Below are 20,224 nucleotides of genomic sequence, written 5' to 3'. Positions count from 1 at the left end.
AGGGTGTTAGCAGGCTAATAATTGCTATATAGCACTTAAAGTAATAGAGGCTGATGGAAAGGTCATTAATTTTACAGGTATTTAGTTAAAACCAAAGTATTACAGCAGGGGTGCTTAAAGTTTAGATGACTGAACACCATTATAGCCTGCAGGGGACCTTCAGTGATATGCTGGTTCATATCACTGAAGGTTCAGGACATTCGATTTCAGTCACTTCCACCAGGCAGTCTAACACAAACCTATTTCTATTCATTTTTAATCTTAAGCTTCTTAGGGGGCTGCAATTTTCTGTTTCTACATTCTCTGTTATTATGTTGATGTTGATAACTAATGCTCATATATGTTTATGTTTATGGTATCTACGTTCTCATATTTTCTTTTATCTTTCAATGTAAAGCACTTTGAGTTTATGTGTAATTAAAAGTGCTACATAAATAAAATTGCCACTGCAATTTGTCGCACTAGCCAATTAGTGTATTAAATGTGAGATATTTAAAGTAAAAGTACTAACATGGACAATGTATTATAGAATACATCATGCCATGTTCAAAGGGCCACTCAAAATGTTTGAGGGCTTGCATTGGCCCTGTGTTTAAGCAACTGTGTTTAAGTAAAATTAATTCATTGATTTTGTGAATGCATCAGCAGTGGACGAAGTATTCAGATCCTTGACTTAGGTAAAAACACGAATACCACACGGTGAAATTACTCTGTTACAAAATAAAGCCCTGCATTGAAAATGTCACTCAAATAAAAGTGTGCAAGTATTGTCAGGAAAATATAATTAGAGTATTAAAGTGTGCAGAAAAATCTTAAAAGGAAACAACCTTCAAAAACACGAATTCTCAAAAAAGATTTTTTTTTTTTTTTTTTTAAAGTGGGCCACATGAGGTGCTACATAAAAAGTAGGGGGTTCACCAGAGAAATTGCACTTTATGATGAAAGTCTGTAGGAAAGTTTGTGTGAATCTATCTTTTAGATGTTGAGACATTTCACACACACACACACACACACACACACGCACGCACGCACACACACGCACACACACACACACACACACACACACACACACGCACAAAATGTCAACCTGAACCCTCAAACAGCTGAACTTTTAAAAAAAAATCATCATCTGCACTTTCGAACTCACAGCATAAATTTTTGCCAACAGCAATGCACTTTTATTTCTTTTTTGTATTTATTGATATGTGTGAGTTTTCCTATGTGTACTCTGTCCAATGTGTGTTACTCTACATGCCTTTTAATTGACGCTCTAGGACAAATAGTGATTTCGAATTGAATTAAATTGGCAGCAGAGAAAACGTCAGTGTATCTCTAGTAAGCAGGTTTTATCCTCAGGGGAGCATGAGTGTCTGTTTAAAATTTCATGTCAGTCCATCCAACAGTTGAGATATTTCACTGATAGACTGACTGACTGAACAACCAACAATGCCATCCATAGAGCCATTTTAGCATCGCTGGAAATTTACTTAAAAAAAACAAAACAAAACAAAAAAAAAATGATTCAGCCTCTTTGCTTCCTGTTCTGACCGGCTTATCATTAACAGTGGAGACAACATCCATTTAGTACATAATGCTGAAAGTCGTGTGTGGGCTTGACTCTCCATCACAACACTCAAACAGAGTACTGAATGGTAATTTTGCACTTTGCGATCATTTGAAGGCTACACTGATAGATTCACTGCTTTAACTGATGTTTGGACATTTTTATTGATGCAGTTATGGTAAATTTTATTGCCTGTCCTTGAAGCAGATGGTTGTCTGAAGGTTAAATGCCTTTGCCGTAGGCAGTCAGAAATCTTCTTCCATAACACATCTCCCTAATCCTGCTGCTCATTCATTGGTGTTTAGACCGCACGCGAGTGTGACACAAATCTCTAACTTGTGAAGAAGAAAATATGACCGTGAAAGTAATAAACAAATATATATTTATTCAATCCCAGTTTATTAAATAAAATTATATCTGTGGAATCATTGTTTTAAAATCAAGCTAGATTTGGAAAAAAATGGCAATTTAATGACGTTTGATTGCAGGGTTAATCAAAGTCGTCTTCACATTTTAGAAAGTTAATTTTTCCATGCTAATGGAAAATGCTGTTTACACAATAGTGATTTATCTTTAAGACTGCACACACACAGGCACACTCAATCAACAATGTGGACATACAATAAGTATGTTGTTTAAAAACTGCAATACTAGGCAATGAAAAGCTTACTGCGCCTATATCCTGAGAGTTATTAAAAAAAAAATCAATAGTACCAAAGGCTAAGTGCTCAGTTTGGCTTAGATATACACGTTATAATTCTTTGGTAGTCTCTGTAAAATTTTCAAGTGAAATAGTCGGATCATCAGTGAAACACGTTTTAGAGAGGATTAAAATAAAGACTTGTTTAAGCCTCGTCAGGAAAGGCAGGAACGCTGGCAAGAGCCGGGATGAGCCTCTCGAACACGCTGATGCCTTTCAGGAAGACTTGCTCATTCAGGTACTCGTTGTGATCGTGTAGCAGGATTGGCGTGCGGTTCATTGGGGAAAAGCCAATAGCAGGGATCCCCACCTAGATTCAACAAATAAACCTATTAACCCGGCACAGAACTGAAGGCATGGAATAGCTTTCGCCCAACAGCGTCAAATGTCATTAAAGTCAAACTAAAAGAATTTTTCTCATCACATTCAGTTCATTTACTCACCGCTCGGATAAAACGGCTATCTGTGGCAGCAGGAAATATCTCCTTTTCCAGAGTCATGTTCCTACAGTGGAGACAGGGACGAAGTTTTTATGTCACAAGGACAGGTTCAGTTTTGTCTGCAACTCAGTGTTCCCACACATTTTCATGGACAAAATTTCAAACTTTTCCATGCCTTTCAAGGACCCATGTTGTTTCTTTTTCTTGCCCCACTTGCAGGGCGTTTTTCAAACATATCAAATTCAAACATGATTTCAGGTAGCTGGCTCAAATGAAGGGAGAGACGGGTCGTGGGGAGAAAATGAACGCAATAACGGTAAATAAAACATTATGCATCGAAGCACATTAGAGCTACGTTATATCAACAGATTTGATAGGACAGATCGACTTGTGCTGTCCTATCAATTAAAGGCCAAAATGCCCCTCCAAAATAATATCTTTAAAACAATTTTTCTGCAAATTTGGTAGTTTTATACAATTATATCAAAAAGCTAGGGAAAAATGTTTTTAGAATTAAAATTAAAATTAAAATTGATCTGAAATTATAAAATTCAGGTCATGTCCCCTTTTTGTTATTGTTTTTTCACTTTCCTCTTTTTATTATATAGCAATTTTTTCATACTTTTTACTAATTTGTTGCAAAATTTTTTAGCTCACTTCCTCACGTAAGTTACTGATGCCGTTTTCCCATTTTTCAAAGAAATCAGTCCAGTTTGCGGTTAAAAATTCAATAGTTTTTCCGAAACTTTTGAGTCTTTTTACTTATTCCAGGCCTGGAAAACACAATTGTAAAATTCCATGATTTTTCCAGGTCATGGTTAGGTCATTTTCATGATCATGGGAACCCTGCAAATCACGTTTGTGTATAAGAGGCAGCCGGCAGGACGGGATGGGTGTGACATTTTGTTATGTTATGTGTGTGACCAACTGCCAGGAGATTTTAACAGCAGCTAGCAGCTGTTAGCAGCTAACTCAGAGAAGAAGAAGCACAGCAGCCAAAAATGTCTGCAAACTGGGGAGACAATGAGGTCAGGGAGCTCCTTACCATCGGAGCAGAGGACGAGATCAGCCGTCATAGAACACGTACGGTAAGTGATTTTTATTGCCATGTTCTGCCGTCGTTAATGTTGAGAAAACGCCGCCTGACACTTATATTGTATGTCACACAAGAGGCTGATGCTGTTGTGATTCACGTCACGCCTGTCATGCCCGTTTTAAATTTGGAGTAATTCCCTCTATGTGATTTTGTGACAGCGTTCACGAAAATGAGACGGATGCAAGGTCACTGTGACCTTGACCTTTGATCACCAAAATCTAATCAGTTTATCCTTGAGTCTAAGTGAATGTTTGTTCCAAATCTGCAAACATAGTCCCTCAAAGAGATATCGCATTCACAAGAATGGGACGTATGTGTGGACAGACGTACAGCCCGAAAAACACAGTGCCTCCGGCCACAGCTACTGCTGGCACGGAGGCATAAAAAGCAAAGCCAGCGACTGAAGATACTTTGATGTGGCCCTATCGCAGGATCTCTGTGTAAGACATTCATGGCCAAAATCCCCTCTCTCTCTCTCTATATATATATATTTTCAGTCGAATATGAATTAAATAAAATAAGACTATCAGCTTTTCTTCAGCTGCAGAGACGAGTAACTGTAGACAGGACAGACAGTACAGTTCTTAATAAACAAGAGAAGAGGATTGTGGGAGCTGTGTGAATATTTGCAGTTAAGGTGTGAAACCTGACGGAACGAATGCATTAAAAAAAGGGTTGTGTAAGCAATTACAGAGGACACAATTCTTCTTCTATGAATCTCTAAAACAGCAGACAAAGATTTTATTCTGCAGAAATCTGAGTGATTGATTGCTCATCTTCTGCAAGCAGATTTCTGTTGCTTCGAAATTTCTCAGAAAGGCTCAAGAGAAAATGGACACTGATTGAGCACATTTCATTCATTCATTCATTTTCCGTAACCCCTTATCCTTTTTAGGGCTTTTGGGGAAGGTGCTGGAGCTGAGGACATTTAAAAGTCATTTAACCTTTGCTGAATTCGATATAATGGTAGGTTTAGATGGAACCACAATCATAGAAGGTTCCCACACATTTTCATGGACATAATTTTAAAAATGTTTTCATGACTTGTCAAGGACTCATTACAATTTCTATTTTTCTTGCCCCACTTGCCCAGCGTTTTTTAAACATAACAGATTTAAACACAATTATTGCTAGCTGGCACACATAAAGGGAGAAAGGAAACACGGTAGGAAAATGAGGAAATTTACATGAAGGTAAACAAACCAGCACATCGACACATATCAGAGCTACGTTACATCGACAGCTTCATAAATAAATGTTCCGTTATGTTATATAACATGGTGGATTATCCACGGAAGATTACTATGGTAATTTCATTACTAAGAACAAACACATTTCATGACCTCTCCCAAACTTTCAATGATTTTTAACTCTTTGAAACCTGGATCTACATCAATTTTCTTGTGCGGCCTCGGACTCTTTTCACAGGTACTTTGAGAAAATTGATTTGATTTACAAAAAACATGGGGGAAAAGGCAATGAGCAACTTGACAAGAAATCTGTTGCAAATTTTAGCAGTTTTAAAAAATGATTGTAAAAAGCTAGGGAAAAATGTTGAGAAAACTAAATTTCTAATTATCATAATTATATATTAAAAATCATTTTGGAGAATTTTATTACTTTTTAAGGAATCAGGATATTTCCTTGTTTGTTATTGTTTTATAACTTTCTTTTTTGCTTATGTTCAGGTAATTTTCTTGTACAGATTTTCTTGTCGCAAATTTTTGGCTAATTTCCTCTTTTACATTGCTTGTTGTCTTTTCCCTATTTTTGAAAGAAATCAGTCTAGTTTACTCAGGTTTCAAAGGGGTAAAACCTCAATGACTTTTCTATAACTTTCAACTATTTTTACTTATTCCATGACTTTTCCAGGTTTTTCATGACTGTGGGAACTCTGATTACAACACAAAATTGTCACAATATATTGCAGCTTTTACTTGCTTTTATCTAGTGGGTAGTGTCACTAGAAAAATACATTTTCACAAGATCTGCCTTGTATGTGCCCCTGCATCTAACATGCAAAAGAAAATCCAATTCAAATAATCCATTGGTGTGGGCAGTACTCACATTGCCTTGCAGGCTGCACTGAAGGTGCTCCACCAAGGATCATTCTCCTCTGTAGAAGTCACGTTCTGGTTCATGTGTTTCTGCAATAGATGACAGCGAATTTAAACTGTCTGACAGCAGGAACAAAGCACCAGCACTTTTATTTCTAGGTGTAAGTGCACTGACCTGAGCAAATTCATAGGTCACATCCTCTCCTGCTTCTTTACACCACGTTTTGATCTGTCTTTCAAACTCCTGGTAGGATAATAATAGTGTTAGTTTAGAGCTAGCAATAAGCTGGAGGTCATTTCACAAGGTCGCATCTGCCTGTGGATCCAGATGTGTGCATGAGTCACACAGACAAACTCAGACTCACATTCACACTCATTCAGACATGCACTTGTACACACCTGTAGATTTACTGTAGGTGGTATTCTGAGATCAAAGCTGACGTCCATTTCAGCTGGGATGACGTTGTAGGCGACGCCGCCTTTGACCATGGTCATATTCACTGTGGTGACATCACCCAGCGTGAAACACTCACTGGTGTTTAGCCTGAAAAACACACAAACACACACGTTAATGGCATCACTGCAATTTCAACACAATTACGCATAATGAAATCTAAAGTAAAATTGCATTTCTCTCACATGAACACTGAAAATTAACTTTTAATCAAAGCAAATTTGTTTTTCTTTGTACCAAAAAAACAAATAATCAACTCATTTGCGCTCATGTTGTTTGATGTCTCTGGGACACAAACACAACACATAATGGGCCTCATGCATGAGCCTTATTTTTGTTCGTATCAACAATTTGTTCTTTTTTTGTGGGTACACAATTAATTTTTGGGATTTACTTATGTTTTCTTATTTTTGCTCTTCTTCCTTAATCGTGTCATTTCTAATGCAAAAAAAATCATCTGTACTTTTACTTTTAATACTTCAATACATTTAACAGTAGGCCTACATAACTTTCACTACTGCAGAAGTTCTTCTTTTTACAACCCTGACTTATGATCAAGTGGGGTTCAGCATTGAGCACACCTGGGTAAGAGCAGATTTGGATGGTTAAGTATGTTTGGTATGTTTTCTCTTACCCAGAAAATACAAAAGAAAGTTAAGAGAATATTGCTGAATAAGGCTGAATGACTGATAAGCATTTTGTTGAAATGACCGGGAGTCAAATTCATGAAGTTTCTTACAATTCCTCTACATGTCTATCAATTCATAATAATTCCCTTGAATGAAGTCCTGTAAAATAAAGTATTAACATGCAGAAGATACAAGGTAAGCAACATGTCCCTGTACTGTGAAAGACTAAAAGGTCCAAATCCCACATCTGTTGATTTGTGAAACATCTAAAAAAAAAAATCACGTTTAGCACACAACCTGCATAACAACATCAGTATTCCATGAGTGTCACTTCGTTTTTACTGCCATTATTCTGTTAAATGGGTTGTAGCGCAGGTGGCAGATTATTGCCTCGACAGGTTCTACCATAAATCAGGGCTGCTTACAATCTTAATGTCTGAACATGAACGCAACATTTTTACTGTTACACATGGTTCATTAAAACATCTCAGTCGCAATACTCCAGGAGGAGTCAGCCATAAACAGACATACAGGCCATTCAAAGCAAAACATGCACAGTTGGAATAGACAAAATGTCAATTTTACAGCCCTTAAGAGATGCTTACCGCAGGTTATTTGAATCTACTGTATGAAAAGCAGCAAAGACACACATTTGTAGAATAACGGCACAAAGCAGATCAAGCGTTGTCAACTCAAGCTAAACCCCAAAGCGAGTATTAATGAGCAAATCTGTCTTGCCATATACATTATGTAATAGATCAAGTTCAATCTCACCTGTGTTTCTCCTTCTCTCTGAAGTTCAGGAAGGAGTTTATGACTTGGCGCTGAGAAGAATAAGGCAGAACGGTCACTCACAATAGGTATGTTTATACTAATAGTCAGAATTAAAATCCCTCCTAAAACCAACTCAATCACAAAAGACAAGCTTGATCCTGTCCGATGAGAAGGAATTATAAATAATTATAAATTATAAATAAAGAAATTATAAGCCTGATGTAACATTGTCGCTACAGACAGCAATGTGAACTTGCTGGATTGTATTGAATTGTCTGTATTGCTAACACTAGCAGTTAGGGATGTCCCAATCGGATCGGACAGATCGGTATCAGGCCCGATCAGCAGATATTTTAGTTGATCTGGACCGATTTTTTTGAGCATTTGCCGCCCGATCCTTTGTTGATGTCGGCCATCATACAGGTGTCATAAACAAAGAGCACAATGTGCAGCAGATATTATTGTAATGCTGATTCTCCAAAGAGTAGAAACTGATTTTTTTATGTTCAACTTCAGCTGCTACACCACTTTAGGGGGAATTTAAATTTTTGTTGTTCATATTTAGTGGACTACTTTGGCGATAATGCTGTAATAAGTGGAACTGTATTACTATATTACTCAATTATAGTGCTCTGTACTTTTATTACAATACTGCACTAAGTGGATTTGAGAGCATTTCCTGAAGACACATTCAGTTTGTTTATTTTATTTTGTTGAAATAATAAATGCTGCACTTAGTGGAATTGTGATAATGCCACATATTTTTTTTTTTAGTTTGTTTACTTTGTTATTTCAGTTAAGGTGGAAGCTCTAATCAAAATTATTTCAATCGACTTGAAGAAATACTCTCCATGAATCCACAGCTTACAGTCCCTCTCAGTCTTTGTTACGTGTTTATATGATTAAACAATTTTATTAACTTGTGACATGACACTGACACGTACCAGCTTCTCAGCAGCTGTGTTCTCCACAAACCGAGACCCATGACCTGGACTGCCAGGGCAGTGGACTGTGATCCCTGGAGAGAAGAAATCATCTGCTTGACTCAACATTGACTTTATCATCCTTCATAAATCCCGGAGTCTGATAAGATGGTGGAAGTCTTTTACTTTATGTATTTTATACTCACACCAAGGGTTCCTCTCTCCATAAAACACAGTGAAGGCCTCACCAGGGTTGGCCAGACCTACAGAACAAACACAGAAAAAAAAACACCTTTAGTCTACTGGAAACTCATTTATGGCCTGTACTAAACCTAGAAATGTTGTTTCCTATAAACTGAAATTAAAACTATAATTAGTGCAAATTAATTATTTAGCATAAAAGAGAAATGGCTACTGCATTGTTTCTGATAAACATATAAAGTTAATCTACATGTCTGTCTGTGTATGTGATGTCCAGAAATCCATTTGTTACCATTGTGCAGCCATGCAACCTTTCCTTATTAGCATATGTTGCAAAAACTATGCAAAAAAGCCAAAATTTAGGAAATGGCTATATTTTCACTTTTAGTCAAATTATAAAGGTGATCTTGGAGTTTAAATTAATTTTCATGTCCAGAAATCCTTTTCTTGCTATAAATAAATCATGCAACCTTTCCCCATTACATGATTAGTCTGTGAGTTACGGTGCAGACAGAGACTGAGACACGAAAGACAGAACCATGAAATGAGACTGGCCGTCGGTTTCAAAGGTTTTGCTTTCGGCCTCTGAACTGTTACGCCCCTAATAATTAAGCATTTCCAAAACTTATATTCAAGGCGATTTGCATGAAAATTATAGTTTGCATTTATGATAATTAACATAAAAATGTCAATTTTTAAAGTAATATCAGCCAGCACTGGTTTAGTCTGTATTAACCACCCAGAAGAAGGTAAAAATGCCTGATAAGATATCTTGATATGGAAATAAAATTAATGTTAAGGCTGGAGTGATGTTTCCATCTCTCCAACCTTCATTTGACCTCGAAGGACATTAAACCAAATACAAGAAGATACATTTAACTTACATACATTTTCTTAAGTTCATTTGCAGTCACTGATAATGTAGAAAATGTGTTGTTGCTATAGTAACCTGCAGTTTATTAAAATGTACCTTGACCTGGAGTGATAATTGCACAACATTGGCACGAATGTTTGAGGTGTCAAGAAATACAATTTTAAATAAATACCTGCCAACGAAACAGAAAATTGATTTTTTCAAGGTTATGGTATAAACTCTGTAACTGGCTCTGGTGTCAGCTTATTGAGTAACTGAGTGACCTTCAGTGTTCAGATTCTTATTCATTAACTCTTAAAAGATGTTGCAAACAACAAACAACGTTATTTATTTACCTTCATCAAGCGCAAAGCCAACGTTTAATTTTTGGAACTCCGGATGCTTCACAAATGTTTCCATTCCCTTGTGACCCCCGACTTCTTCATCTAAGAAGAATGATAAAAAAAACACATAATAGTTATGAATTTCACACTTGCACTGCCAAAATGCTCATAGTTGGTAAGAGTCTGTTATGTTAGTTATATATTTTAACTGAGCGTTTCTCAATCTGTGTGGCGGGCACCGACTAGGAAGGCACAGAAGCATGACAGATGGAGCGCATGAGAACGAGGGCGGAAATATGATGCAGGACCCGTGGTTTGAGGAGTTAAGGGACTAATGTTTTGACATTGGAATCTTTTCACAGGGTAAACACATTTTGATTTTACAGTAGCAATGATGTTTATGTACAGACAGTCTGTAGGTTTACAGAATGAACAGACATTTGACGAGGACAGAAAAAAAACTGGTGTTTTTTTTCCAGTATTGCAAAACACTGCAGAACATGGAGAGACTCCTTTCGTCTTTCCTCACCCCAATCCTTCTGAGCCCAGTGTGTGTGCAGACTTGAATCACTGCTTGATTATCTGCTAATAGAGAACCCCAGTAATGAGTCCTAAAATGCAGAAATCTGTTAGCATTTCAGCACATCTGGTGCCTCATCTCATCTCATCTCATCTCATCTCAAAGTCAATGGTTTTTTTGAACATGTTTCTGGTTAGATGCCTGAAATAAGATCTGAGGTTAACACTAGTGTAAGAGACTTTCACGTTTTTTGTTTTTTTTAACCACATAAAATTTGTCAGTAAATATCCCGCAATGAACTTTGAAGCTTTAATGTGTCTTAAAAAAGACAGCGGCTAACAGGTGGCTAAATAAGACTACAGAACAATTCCACTGTCTGATTCCTATTGTTCCCAGTTTGAAAAACATATTTATATAAAATACACTAAGCCGCTTATGCATTGCCTCCTACCAGTTACAGCCATGCCACAAAATCTTGGTTTAAGTCCCCAGGAAATGAAAATCCCTTTTCCCTGATTTTGGTCCTTTGTTACTCTGTAACTCAATCATCTAAACTGTGTTATATGTCAAATATATGTTACAAATATTTACATAAAAAAGTAGTTTAAAAAGTAATTTTACATAAAAAATCTGTCTTCTGTTTTTTTTTTGTAAAACCAGGCAAAATGGTTTCAAATGTTTAATGACATCCTGTACTCAAGGGTGTTTATAAAAGTTCGTCCAAACAAATGAGACTTTGGGTGATTAGCCAGCCACACCGGTCATATACTGCACTTAACTGTTTGTGGGTCTTTGTAGATAACATAGCAATATAGAGAGAGGTAAGAAGAGATGTGCGTTTGGATTACGTGGGCATAAGCTTTGTTTTCATTTGGTGGAGGTCTAATTCATTCATCTCTCATTCGTCCTCCTCCTGATCTACAGTGAGGCAGGTTTGTGTCGAGCACGCAGTCTTCGATAGCTCTGTATTGCGCAAAAATCTAAGCCCACACAATTTTTAGCTGTCCAATCAAATGGGAGGGGTTTGATTTAAATTCCTCTTGTAACTGTACAGCGCTCAAATATTCTGTTTCACTGTGAAATACACATAGTACAGAAGATAAAGACACTCTTTCCTCCATTTCACGGGAACTTTGAGTGGCAACTTTTAATGAATTTGCACTTCCCCACATTGTCCAGGGTACAGTGACAGCTACCATGAGTGTTGTTGGTTTTGCTATCATGATCTGCATGCATGACTCTTTAACTGTCTGGTTTATATTGCTGTGATCAATATGGATTAACCTCTAGGCATAGGCGGTATCATGGTATTATAGTATAGTTGGATATTTAGAAATCCTGCAGGTGTACTTTTAAATACTGTCAAAAATACGGACGATCATCTTTTTATTAACGTCATACTGGAGAGGCTGTATTAAGGATGTTTTGCATGCAGTGTACATCACCTGCCCTACAGGTTACACCTGGGCCATGTGTGAGCAGTGACATGGAGAGACTTAAGCATTCTGGCGAAACAAGTAGAAACACCTGTATGGGTGGCCCAAGGGTTGGCAGATGCTTTGCGAACACACTATACACAGAGGAGGGAAGCAATCACATAATCTTACCAGGAACAAACATTAAGTGCACAGTGCGCATCAGTTTCCGTCCCTCTGCCTTCAGTCTTCTCACTGCCTGGATGTACCTGCAAAGAACAAAAGAAAACATGTCAGAGTTATGACAGAAATAAGAAATGGAGTCTGAACTGACAGTATACAGGTTGAGTGGGTGGGTGTTAGGAGAGGTGTTTCATACATAATTGAAACTAAAGATCAAAAAACACTAGAGTACAAATCCTGTTCAATAAAACAAGTTATCAATGCAGTTTATACCCACTGTATAGTTACACATTTCATGTCCTGTGATCCCCGGGCATAAATGTTGCCCTCTGCATCTTTGAAAGCACTGAAAGCATCGTATTTCCAATGTTCCTGGAGAAGAGATTGATATCAAATCTATTTTTTTCCATGTCTATTACAAATAATAACAGGTTTGTAACTCCACAAACAGAGACAGACACCATACCTGAAAAACAGGTACAACATCTGTGTGGGAATTCAGTAAGATGGATTTCAGGTTCGGGTTCGTTCCTTCCCATGTCATGATCGACACGATTCTGCCCGGACAAACCTTCAGGGAGAGGGAATGACAGATAAGAACCACTATTTCGTTTCAGACAAAGAACATTTCTGATCAATTATAATATTATCAATGGCACACACCTCAATCTTTCTCATGGGTAGCTCAAGATCTTCTGCTATTCTGTCCAGGAACTTAAGTGCAGCATCTGTAAATGAATGGCAGAACAATCTGTTTAAATACCCTTTGGTTATGCTTCAAGCACAGTTTATATAGCATGTGGTGTACCACAAGGATATATTTTGGGACCCTTATTATTTCTTATTTACACTAATGATTTTGCAGTAGTTTGTACATTTTCTTTTCCTATTTTGTTTGCTGCTGATACCAACATGATTGTATCACATACTGGTCTAAACACACTAATAGATAACATAAATGAAAAAATATTTGAATGTTAAAGTAAATGTAAAAGGTACAAGATACAAGATAGATTTATAAGTAATAATAAGAAATTACAATTTGTCCTTGATCCTACTGAATCTTTGGAGTTGAAGGATGAGTTGATTAAAATAAAATGTTAATATGAAATAAAACTAAATTTCTTTCCAAAAAAAAAATCTGATTTCATTTTATTTGTGTCAAGTTGCAGGATATATGATAGAAACTGTGCTAGAATATCAGTAGATGGAAAAGAAAATTCTCACTTTTTAGGCTTTTAAGTTGATAAAAAGTTAAATTGGAAAAAACAGGGTAGGGTTAGGGTTTTATTTGTAACAAAATTGCAAAGTTAGTCAAGTGAGTCTTAACCTGAACCAACACAAATGGCAAAACTTCCTGCAGACAAACAATCTTAGCTGTCAATGTGCAGTCAAGGTCCCAGTTTGTTTGTTTTGTTTGACCAGTGAAGTGAGAGCCTTGCTCAGCTGCCCAGGTTTCTTTTCAATACTGCAAGCTAGATACATGACTGGAAGCATTTAATGTCTAACTGATGCAGATAAGAGCTGGACTTTGATAAATCACAGAAGACAAATTGATTAGGGTTTCCACATATTTTATGGGCAACATTTCAAATCCTTTCCATAACTTTTAAAGGGCCTGTGGTGAAATTTTCATGAATATTAACAATGTATAACATCTCAGAAATGCAGTAAAATATAAAATAAGTAGTGGGGAATAGCTGGGGAATAACTCTGGGATTCAATGCCCTTCATGTTAAATCATACTGTCACAACATAATTTTTCTCTTATTTAAATCTGTCAGATTTAAAACTCTACTGAAACATAATTCCAGTTAGCTGACATATGTGGAAAAAAAGACAGAATTTTTGAGAAAAAAATAATGAAACAAATGTAATGCTAAACAAACGTTTTTACGTATTGACACATTAAAGCTATATTACCTCACAGCTACAATAATAATAATGATAAAAAATAAACTGCATATCGGCCGTTTCATACAAGAAATGCAGCACAAAGTGCTTTACAATTACCTTCCACATTACATGGAAAGTTACCAACATAAGAGTACTGTAACAAATAATTTCATGTAACAAAAAAATTCCATGACTTTTTTCAGAACTTTCAAGGATTTTACAAATGAGTATTAAAATAATATAAAAGGAGGATCTGAGGCTTGCAGGATCAGTGACATCTTTTATATCACTTCTTAAAACTTATCTGTTTAAAAAAGCATTATATGAATTTTAGCACACTGTTCATTTTAAACATGTCTTATTTTATAATCATGTTATCATCATAAACTTTCATCGGGTATTGTATGCTTTTTCATTTTTGTTTTATTCTCATTGTTTAAATTTTATATACCTCAGTGCAATCTTTTGGGCACTTAGCTGCCAACTTTGCTTATCTGCTTCACTGATGGTATTTATGTTACTGTTGGGGTTGCTGTTTCTTTGTTTTTCTTGAAAGTGTCTGATTTATTTTGCTTAAATCCTGCATTATTTTAAATCTGGGATTAACCTTGTAAAGTACTTTGTAACTTTGTTTAAAAAAGGACCTCATAAATAAAGTTTATAAATATTATTATAGAAAGTGCTGTAAACTGGAGGGGGACACTCCAGACATTTTGGGCATATTCAAACATCTGGCTTGACTCTGACCCTGAACATTTTTGTTAAATAAATGCCAAAAATCCAGCTGTGACATTTCCAAAGGGCATGGCTTGATATATCCGTGTCTTGTAAAGAGGATATCTCACCATAGTCAGGGTCTGGGTGGACAGTTCTGAGACGGAGGTACTCTCTGAACAGACTCACAGAGGGGTCCTCCCCCTCAGGACAGCTCTGTCCGCCTCCAACAGCTGGACCATCTTTGTCAGGTAGCATGGTGCGATTTATTTACTCCTCTGAGGACACAAAAACACATTAGAACAAACATATTACAATAAAACACAATAGCAAATGGCAAGATGTTTTCACATGTAATAGCTAGACTGGATATGTATTGCGGCTATCTGTAATTAAAAACTCCTTGGTCAAAATGAAAATTTCAAATACGTACAATGACATTCATCCTATCTACAATTGTCATTTAGGATATCCACAACGTCATTCTTCCGAGGACACATGACATCCATTTTGCCTTCCATGTGTACTGGGCTTTTAATTTTGGAACAAAATTTTTTAGTACTACCTTTCCAGTCACTCAGTGCAGAAATCTGAAAAACAAACATGAACTGCACGTTTTGTGATGGGCACTCTGAAAATGTTTTACATCTTTTTTGGCATTGTCCTCACACCAAGAACAAAGTACAAAGTACATATGCAGATTGATCATGGACCATAGACTTTACAATATTTTGGGAAAATGTGATGTTTGGGTTTTTCAATTACCCAAACTATATTTCATAATTAATTTGGTAATGACTTTAGCAATCACAGATCTAATACTGTCAGTTTTCTGAAGGACATTCAACATTGCATGAAATTACTCAATGATTCAATTAACAAAAAAGGTCATCAAGACACTTTACATCTGTATGTCTTATAATGTTTTTATTTAACGTAACACTGCAGTGGCTTTTATTACTGTTTTGTTTGTATATGCGAAAACTGCATGCTGGATATTTGTTACACTCTGATATGTAAATAAACAATGGGAAAGAAAAAACTTTCAATTTTAGATGTCAAACTATGTCATTTTATATATCCAGAATAACCATTCTGAATATTGGCAATTGAATTCCTACTAGGAATAATTCTCATTTTAGATATCTACAATCCCACTGTTACTAGTCAGAATTTTAACTTTAGATATCCACAATAAAAACATATTCCAGCTACCCATTATCTAATTTCGAATATCATAAACACATTAAAAATGTTATTATGGTTATCCACAAATGGCATTGTGACAAGTAAAAATGCAATTCCACACATATTCAATAAGATTTAAGACTAAACAAGTAACAGTGGAAGTGTAGATTTCTATACATATATTTTGGATATCTGTTGACATGTAGATAGGACACCGTTTTAACATAACAAGAGTTCACTGGCTATGCACAGTATTATTTTAGATATTCATGATGCCAAAACACTGGGATCGAGTGAGACGTGTCTAGTGATTGTGTCTCTTGTCTTGTCTCTCTCTTGGCAACGTAAACGGCGCCGTGTTGACGTTAGCTCCGGTTATAGCTGCAGTGTGACCGTCAGGTGCCAGGCCAGCAGCCTGAAACATCAACGGTACCTGCGTCAAGCTGCGACGAGGACCATTTTAATGCTGAAACAGCTAGCTAGCCTTGTAGCTGGTTAACCTCTCTCAGGAGGAGACAGAGCTGGCTGCGTCCTCTTCGCTTTGTTAGCTCACTGTCTGGGGCTGCTGGTGGTAAATGTGGACTATACGATAGCGAACAACGTATATCTATTAAATTATTGTTGCGAGAGTTTGTAGTGACAGGACTCACCCCGTGTGTCCAACTTGCTGATCAGGTAAGCTGCGCTCAGTCAGCTGACTGCTGCTGTGGAGATTTTTCCTGCCCTTCAAAATAAAACACGTCGCCGGTGTGTTGAAGACTGTTTCACCAGTGATGTGTATATAAATTAGAGACGGCAAATTCGGCACTTTGAAACGTTTCAATACCTTTAAACCATTGCTTTGAAACGTTTTAAAATGTTTTAAAACCCGTTCGCTCTGCAGTGGCATCTGTTGGTAGAAGCTTTTATTGCAGTCATTTATCATTGTTTTTGTTGTAAGCTCCCTTTTCCCCAGCCCAAAAGCCCGTATAGCTATAATATAGTTATATGTATCTATATAAATCTATAAATATATACATGTGTGTGTTTGTGTGTATGTATGTATTGCATGTGGTATATTATTATATTATATGTATGTATGCATGTGTGTATGTATGTATCTATTTTTCTATCTACCAACAACTCAGCTCAGTTCGTACAAATCTCCCTCTTCTCCCTTGCCACAACACCTCAAACATCTGCATTTCCCGTGTAGATAAGATGAGATAAGATAAGATAAGATAAGATAAGATAAGATAAGATAAGATAAGATAAGATAAGATAAGATAAGATAAGATACAATAGGATAAGATAGGATAAGATAAGATAAGGTGAGATAAGACAAGATAAGTTAAGATTAAGATTTATCACCAGGGTAACTTACACATTACAGCAGTGCAAGAGTCAGAAGCAGGAGAAAGAAAAAAATAATTGAGTGATAAAGAAAATGAGACTAGATAAAAAGCAAAAATAAAAATAAGCTAAAAACCCAAAACAACTATATAGCCATGCTGTTGTATGCCTGTGTACCAGTCAAGTTGCAGTTACAGTTTACATCCATGTCTGTTAAGACATAGATGTGTCACCCACATCTTCCCCCCCAGCAGCACAGAAGATCTATGCACCAGCAATGTTTGAAGGTGGACACATAAGATTAGTGTCACCAATTCAGTTTCTGAACAAATGTAGTTCTGAAGCTGAATAATGGCCAGAAAAGCAATTTGGTAGAACATTATAATGTCTCAATTGATCTTTGACCTCTTATTTATAAAATGTCAGACCTCCATATATCCTATTAGACATTTGTGAAAAATTTGAGCGGAATACTTTTTGAATTATGGCCAATTATTTTATTATTTGGTCACCTTGACCTTTGACCACTAGATTAAAATCAGCTCATTTTTGAGTCCAAGTGGACGTTTGTGCCAAATTTGAAGAAATTCCCTAAAGGCCATCTTCAGACATTGCATTCACAAGAATGAGGCCCATGCAAGGTCAGTGTGACCTTGACCTTTGACCGCCAAAATCTAACCAGCTCATCCTTTAGTCTACTCAAACAGGTTTGCCAAATTTGAAGAAATTCCCTCAATGTGTTCTTGAGGTCACAGCAGCCTTGACTTTTGACCTATGACCATCAAAATCTAATCAGTTCATCTTCAAGCTCTAGCTGATTTTTGTGCTAAAATTGAAGAAAATTCCTCACAGTGCTCCTGAGATATCGTGTTCAGGAAAATGGGCAGGCAGGTGGACAGACAGATAGCCTGAAAACATTATGTCTCTAGCCTAAGCCGATGTATAAAAATATAAAATCCATATACGCTGTGAACACCTTTCACGTATACACATACTGTATGTCCATGCTGGATGATTTTATTTGAAAAATGAAAATGCAGTATTTTTTATCAGCATCCACTTAAATTACACTGCCTAAAGTATGCATGTATCTTGTATAACCATATACATATGTCTGTGGCCAAAACACCGTAGTTTTCATATATTTACTCTAAAAATAACATACACCTCTCCCTACTGGTATGTGTTTTGAATTGTAGTGTATTTATTAATTTGTAGATTCTATGATTTTTTTGTATTGTACTTGTATATATTTTTTGTACTACATGATATTTATGGTATCTTTATGACATTTTTCTGTCTTTAGTATTGGATATTGTATTATCCCTTATGAATATATTCCTTATAATATGTTGTTCACTGTATCTTTACATTAATTGTATTTTTTATCCTATAAAATGTATATTTATATTGAAATGAATTCTACATAGTAACATTAAAGCTGACATGAATTTTAATGTTGTAGCACCCTGTCTCATCCTATGCCAATGAGCAGGTGATGATTTATAATAACAATAACTGATGGTGATTAAACAAAAAATTAATCTGTTAAAGTGATATGCAAAACACATAGTTTGCTCCTTCTTATTTAATGTGAACTGTTAATAAATGTCAACCTGAGCATCCTAGTTTGCGCTTGAACTTTAACTTTTTTGATGCATCGTAGGTTTCATATTTTATCTTTAGTATTGTTTGTTTGCAGTTTTTCTGCGCATATACAGCTACATTTGCAGAAAATGCCTCACAGGGGAAATCACTTTACAGCAGGCTACATAGTGAATAACAGCAAAACCAGCTATCACCAATTTAATAGTGGACTATTAGATGTTTTACCTCCTCACACTGGGAAGGAATTTGTGTTCTTAAAGGGTGACAGAAAACTATAACTGAATACAGTTGTGTAACTGTTGTCACTGTACCTTTGGACTCAGGTGTTTTAAAGCCTCTCATGTGAGAAGAGATCTAGGCCCACGGTAACGAGGTGCCCTGCTGTGCTGTCTCCTCTGACAACTGTCTCCTAGCAACCTGCTCCAGTGACAGGAAGGTCAAGCTAGTGCACTAGAATAAACAAAATCTTAAATCTCTTAAAGGGCTCTGGGTCAAAGTAAGCAGAAAACTATCATGATGAAAGCAACGAATAGGCAAGTATTATACAAACAAAATTCAGCTTTTCTGTTGGTAATTTTACTGTCATTTTATCAAAAAGCTTTTTTAAACTGTCTTTTACTGCAGGTGAAGAACAGGACACGAGCCATGCTGCCACGGGTCTTTGAGGAGTAACAGGAATCACTGTCAGTTTACCAACGTGACACGACACCTCCTGCTGGCCACCTGCTCCAACAACAAGTTGTTGACTGTCAAAGTGTATGTTTTGCATGCAAATCCTTTTTAAAGTTTGTATTTTTTTCTTCTTGTTATTACCTTCCCTCCTTTGTGTAGTAGTGGTAGTCGTAATTTATCTCAGGGCGTCTTAACATTTTTCCAAAAGGAATAAAGATTATAAAGAATAAATAAAAACAAGGCATTAAATTAAAAGGAAAAACAAAGGGAAACAAAATCACATACAGAAGAAAGGTGTAGCTTATTATTCCTACACTTTAGCTTATTCTTATATGGAACTCATTCACTATGCGGTTATACAAAAAAAAAAAAAGAAACCAACAACAACAAGAAAAACAACAAAACATTAACAATAACAAAATAAAAAAAAACATACAAAATAATAATCATCCCCCAGATTTATATTTGTTTACATCTTATTTTTAGTTACAGTTTTTTTGTAAACTACAGTTGTTATTCCTTGTTGCAACCATTCGACAACTTAACGCCTTTGACAGTTACATCAATTCTTTAGGTCTGTCTTTGTTTTTTGTTTGTTTGTTGATGATGATTATGATTATTATTGTACTTGCTAGAACCACTTTTGAATACTGTTAGGAGG

At 36.2% G+C, this 20,224-nt stretch overlaps 1 protein-coding gene across 2 annotated transcripts; it reads right to left on the bottom strand.

The window, feature by feature from the left end:
• Window positions 1–1,844: 1,844 nt before the first annotated feature.
• On the bottom strand, window positions 1,845–16,884 carry LOC121961092 (aminoacylase-1A-like). Of its 2 annotated transcripts, none has more exons than XM_042510946.1 (15): window positions 16,602–16,884; window positions 14,895–15,041; window positions 12,817–12,881; window positions 12,620–12,724; window positions 12,431–12,525; window positions 12,163–12,239; window positions 10,048–10,137; window positions 8,844–8,900; window positions 8,659–8,732; window positions 7,715–7,764; window positions 6,257–6,401; window positions 6,033–6,101; window positions 5,868–5,947; window positions 2,708–2,768; window positions 1,845–2,574 (listed from the first exon to the last, which is right to left on the bottom strand). In XM_042510946.1, exons 2-15 carry the CDS (start codon window positions 15,019–15,021, stop codon window positions 2,410–2,412), a joined length of 1,260 nt encoding a protein of 419 aa, XP_042366880.1. In that variant the 5' UTR covers window positions 15,022–15,041; window positions 16,602–16,884; the 3' UTR covers window positions 1,845–2,409. The 2 variants fall into 2 exon arrangements, with proteins under 2 accessions (XP_042366880.1, XP_042366890.1); XM_042510956.1 differs by lacking the exon at window positions 16,602–16,884 and adding an exon at window positions 15,329–15,347.
• Between the last annotated feature and the right edge of the window lie 3,340 nt (window positions 16,885–20,224).

This window comes from Plectropomus leopardus, chromosome 2 (genome assembly GCF_008729295.1).
Source record: "Plectropomus leopardus isolate mb chromosome 2, YSFRI_Pleo_2.0, whole genome shotgun sequence".
Lineage (NCBI taxonomy): Eukaryota > Metazoa > Chordata > Actinopteri > Perciformes > Serranidae > Plectropomus > Plectropomus leopardus.
This window is presented reverse-complemented; position numbering and strand designations above follow the sequence as displayed.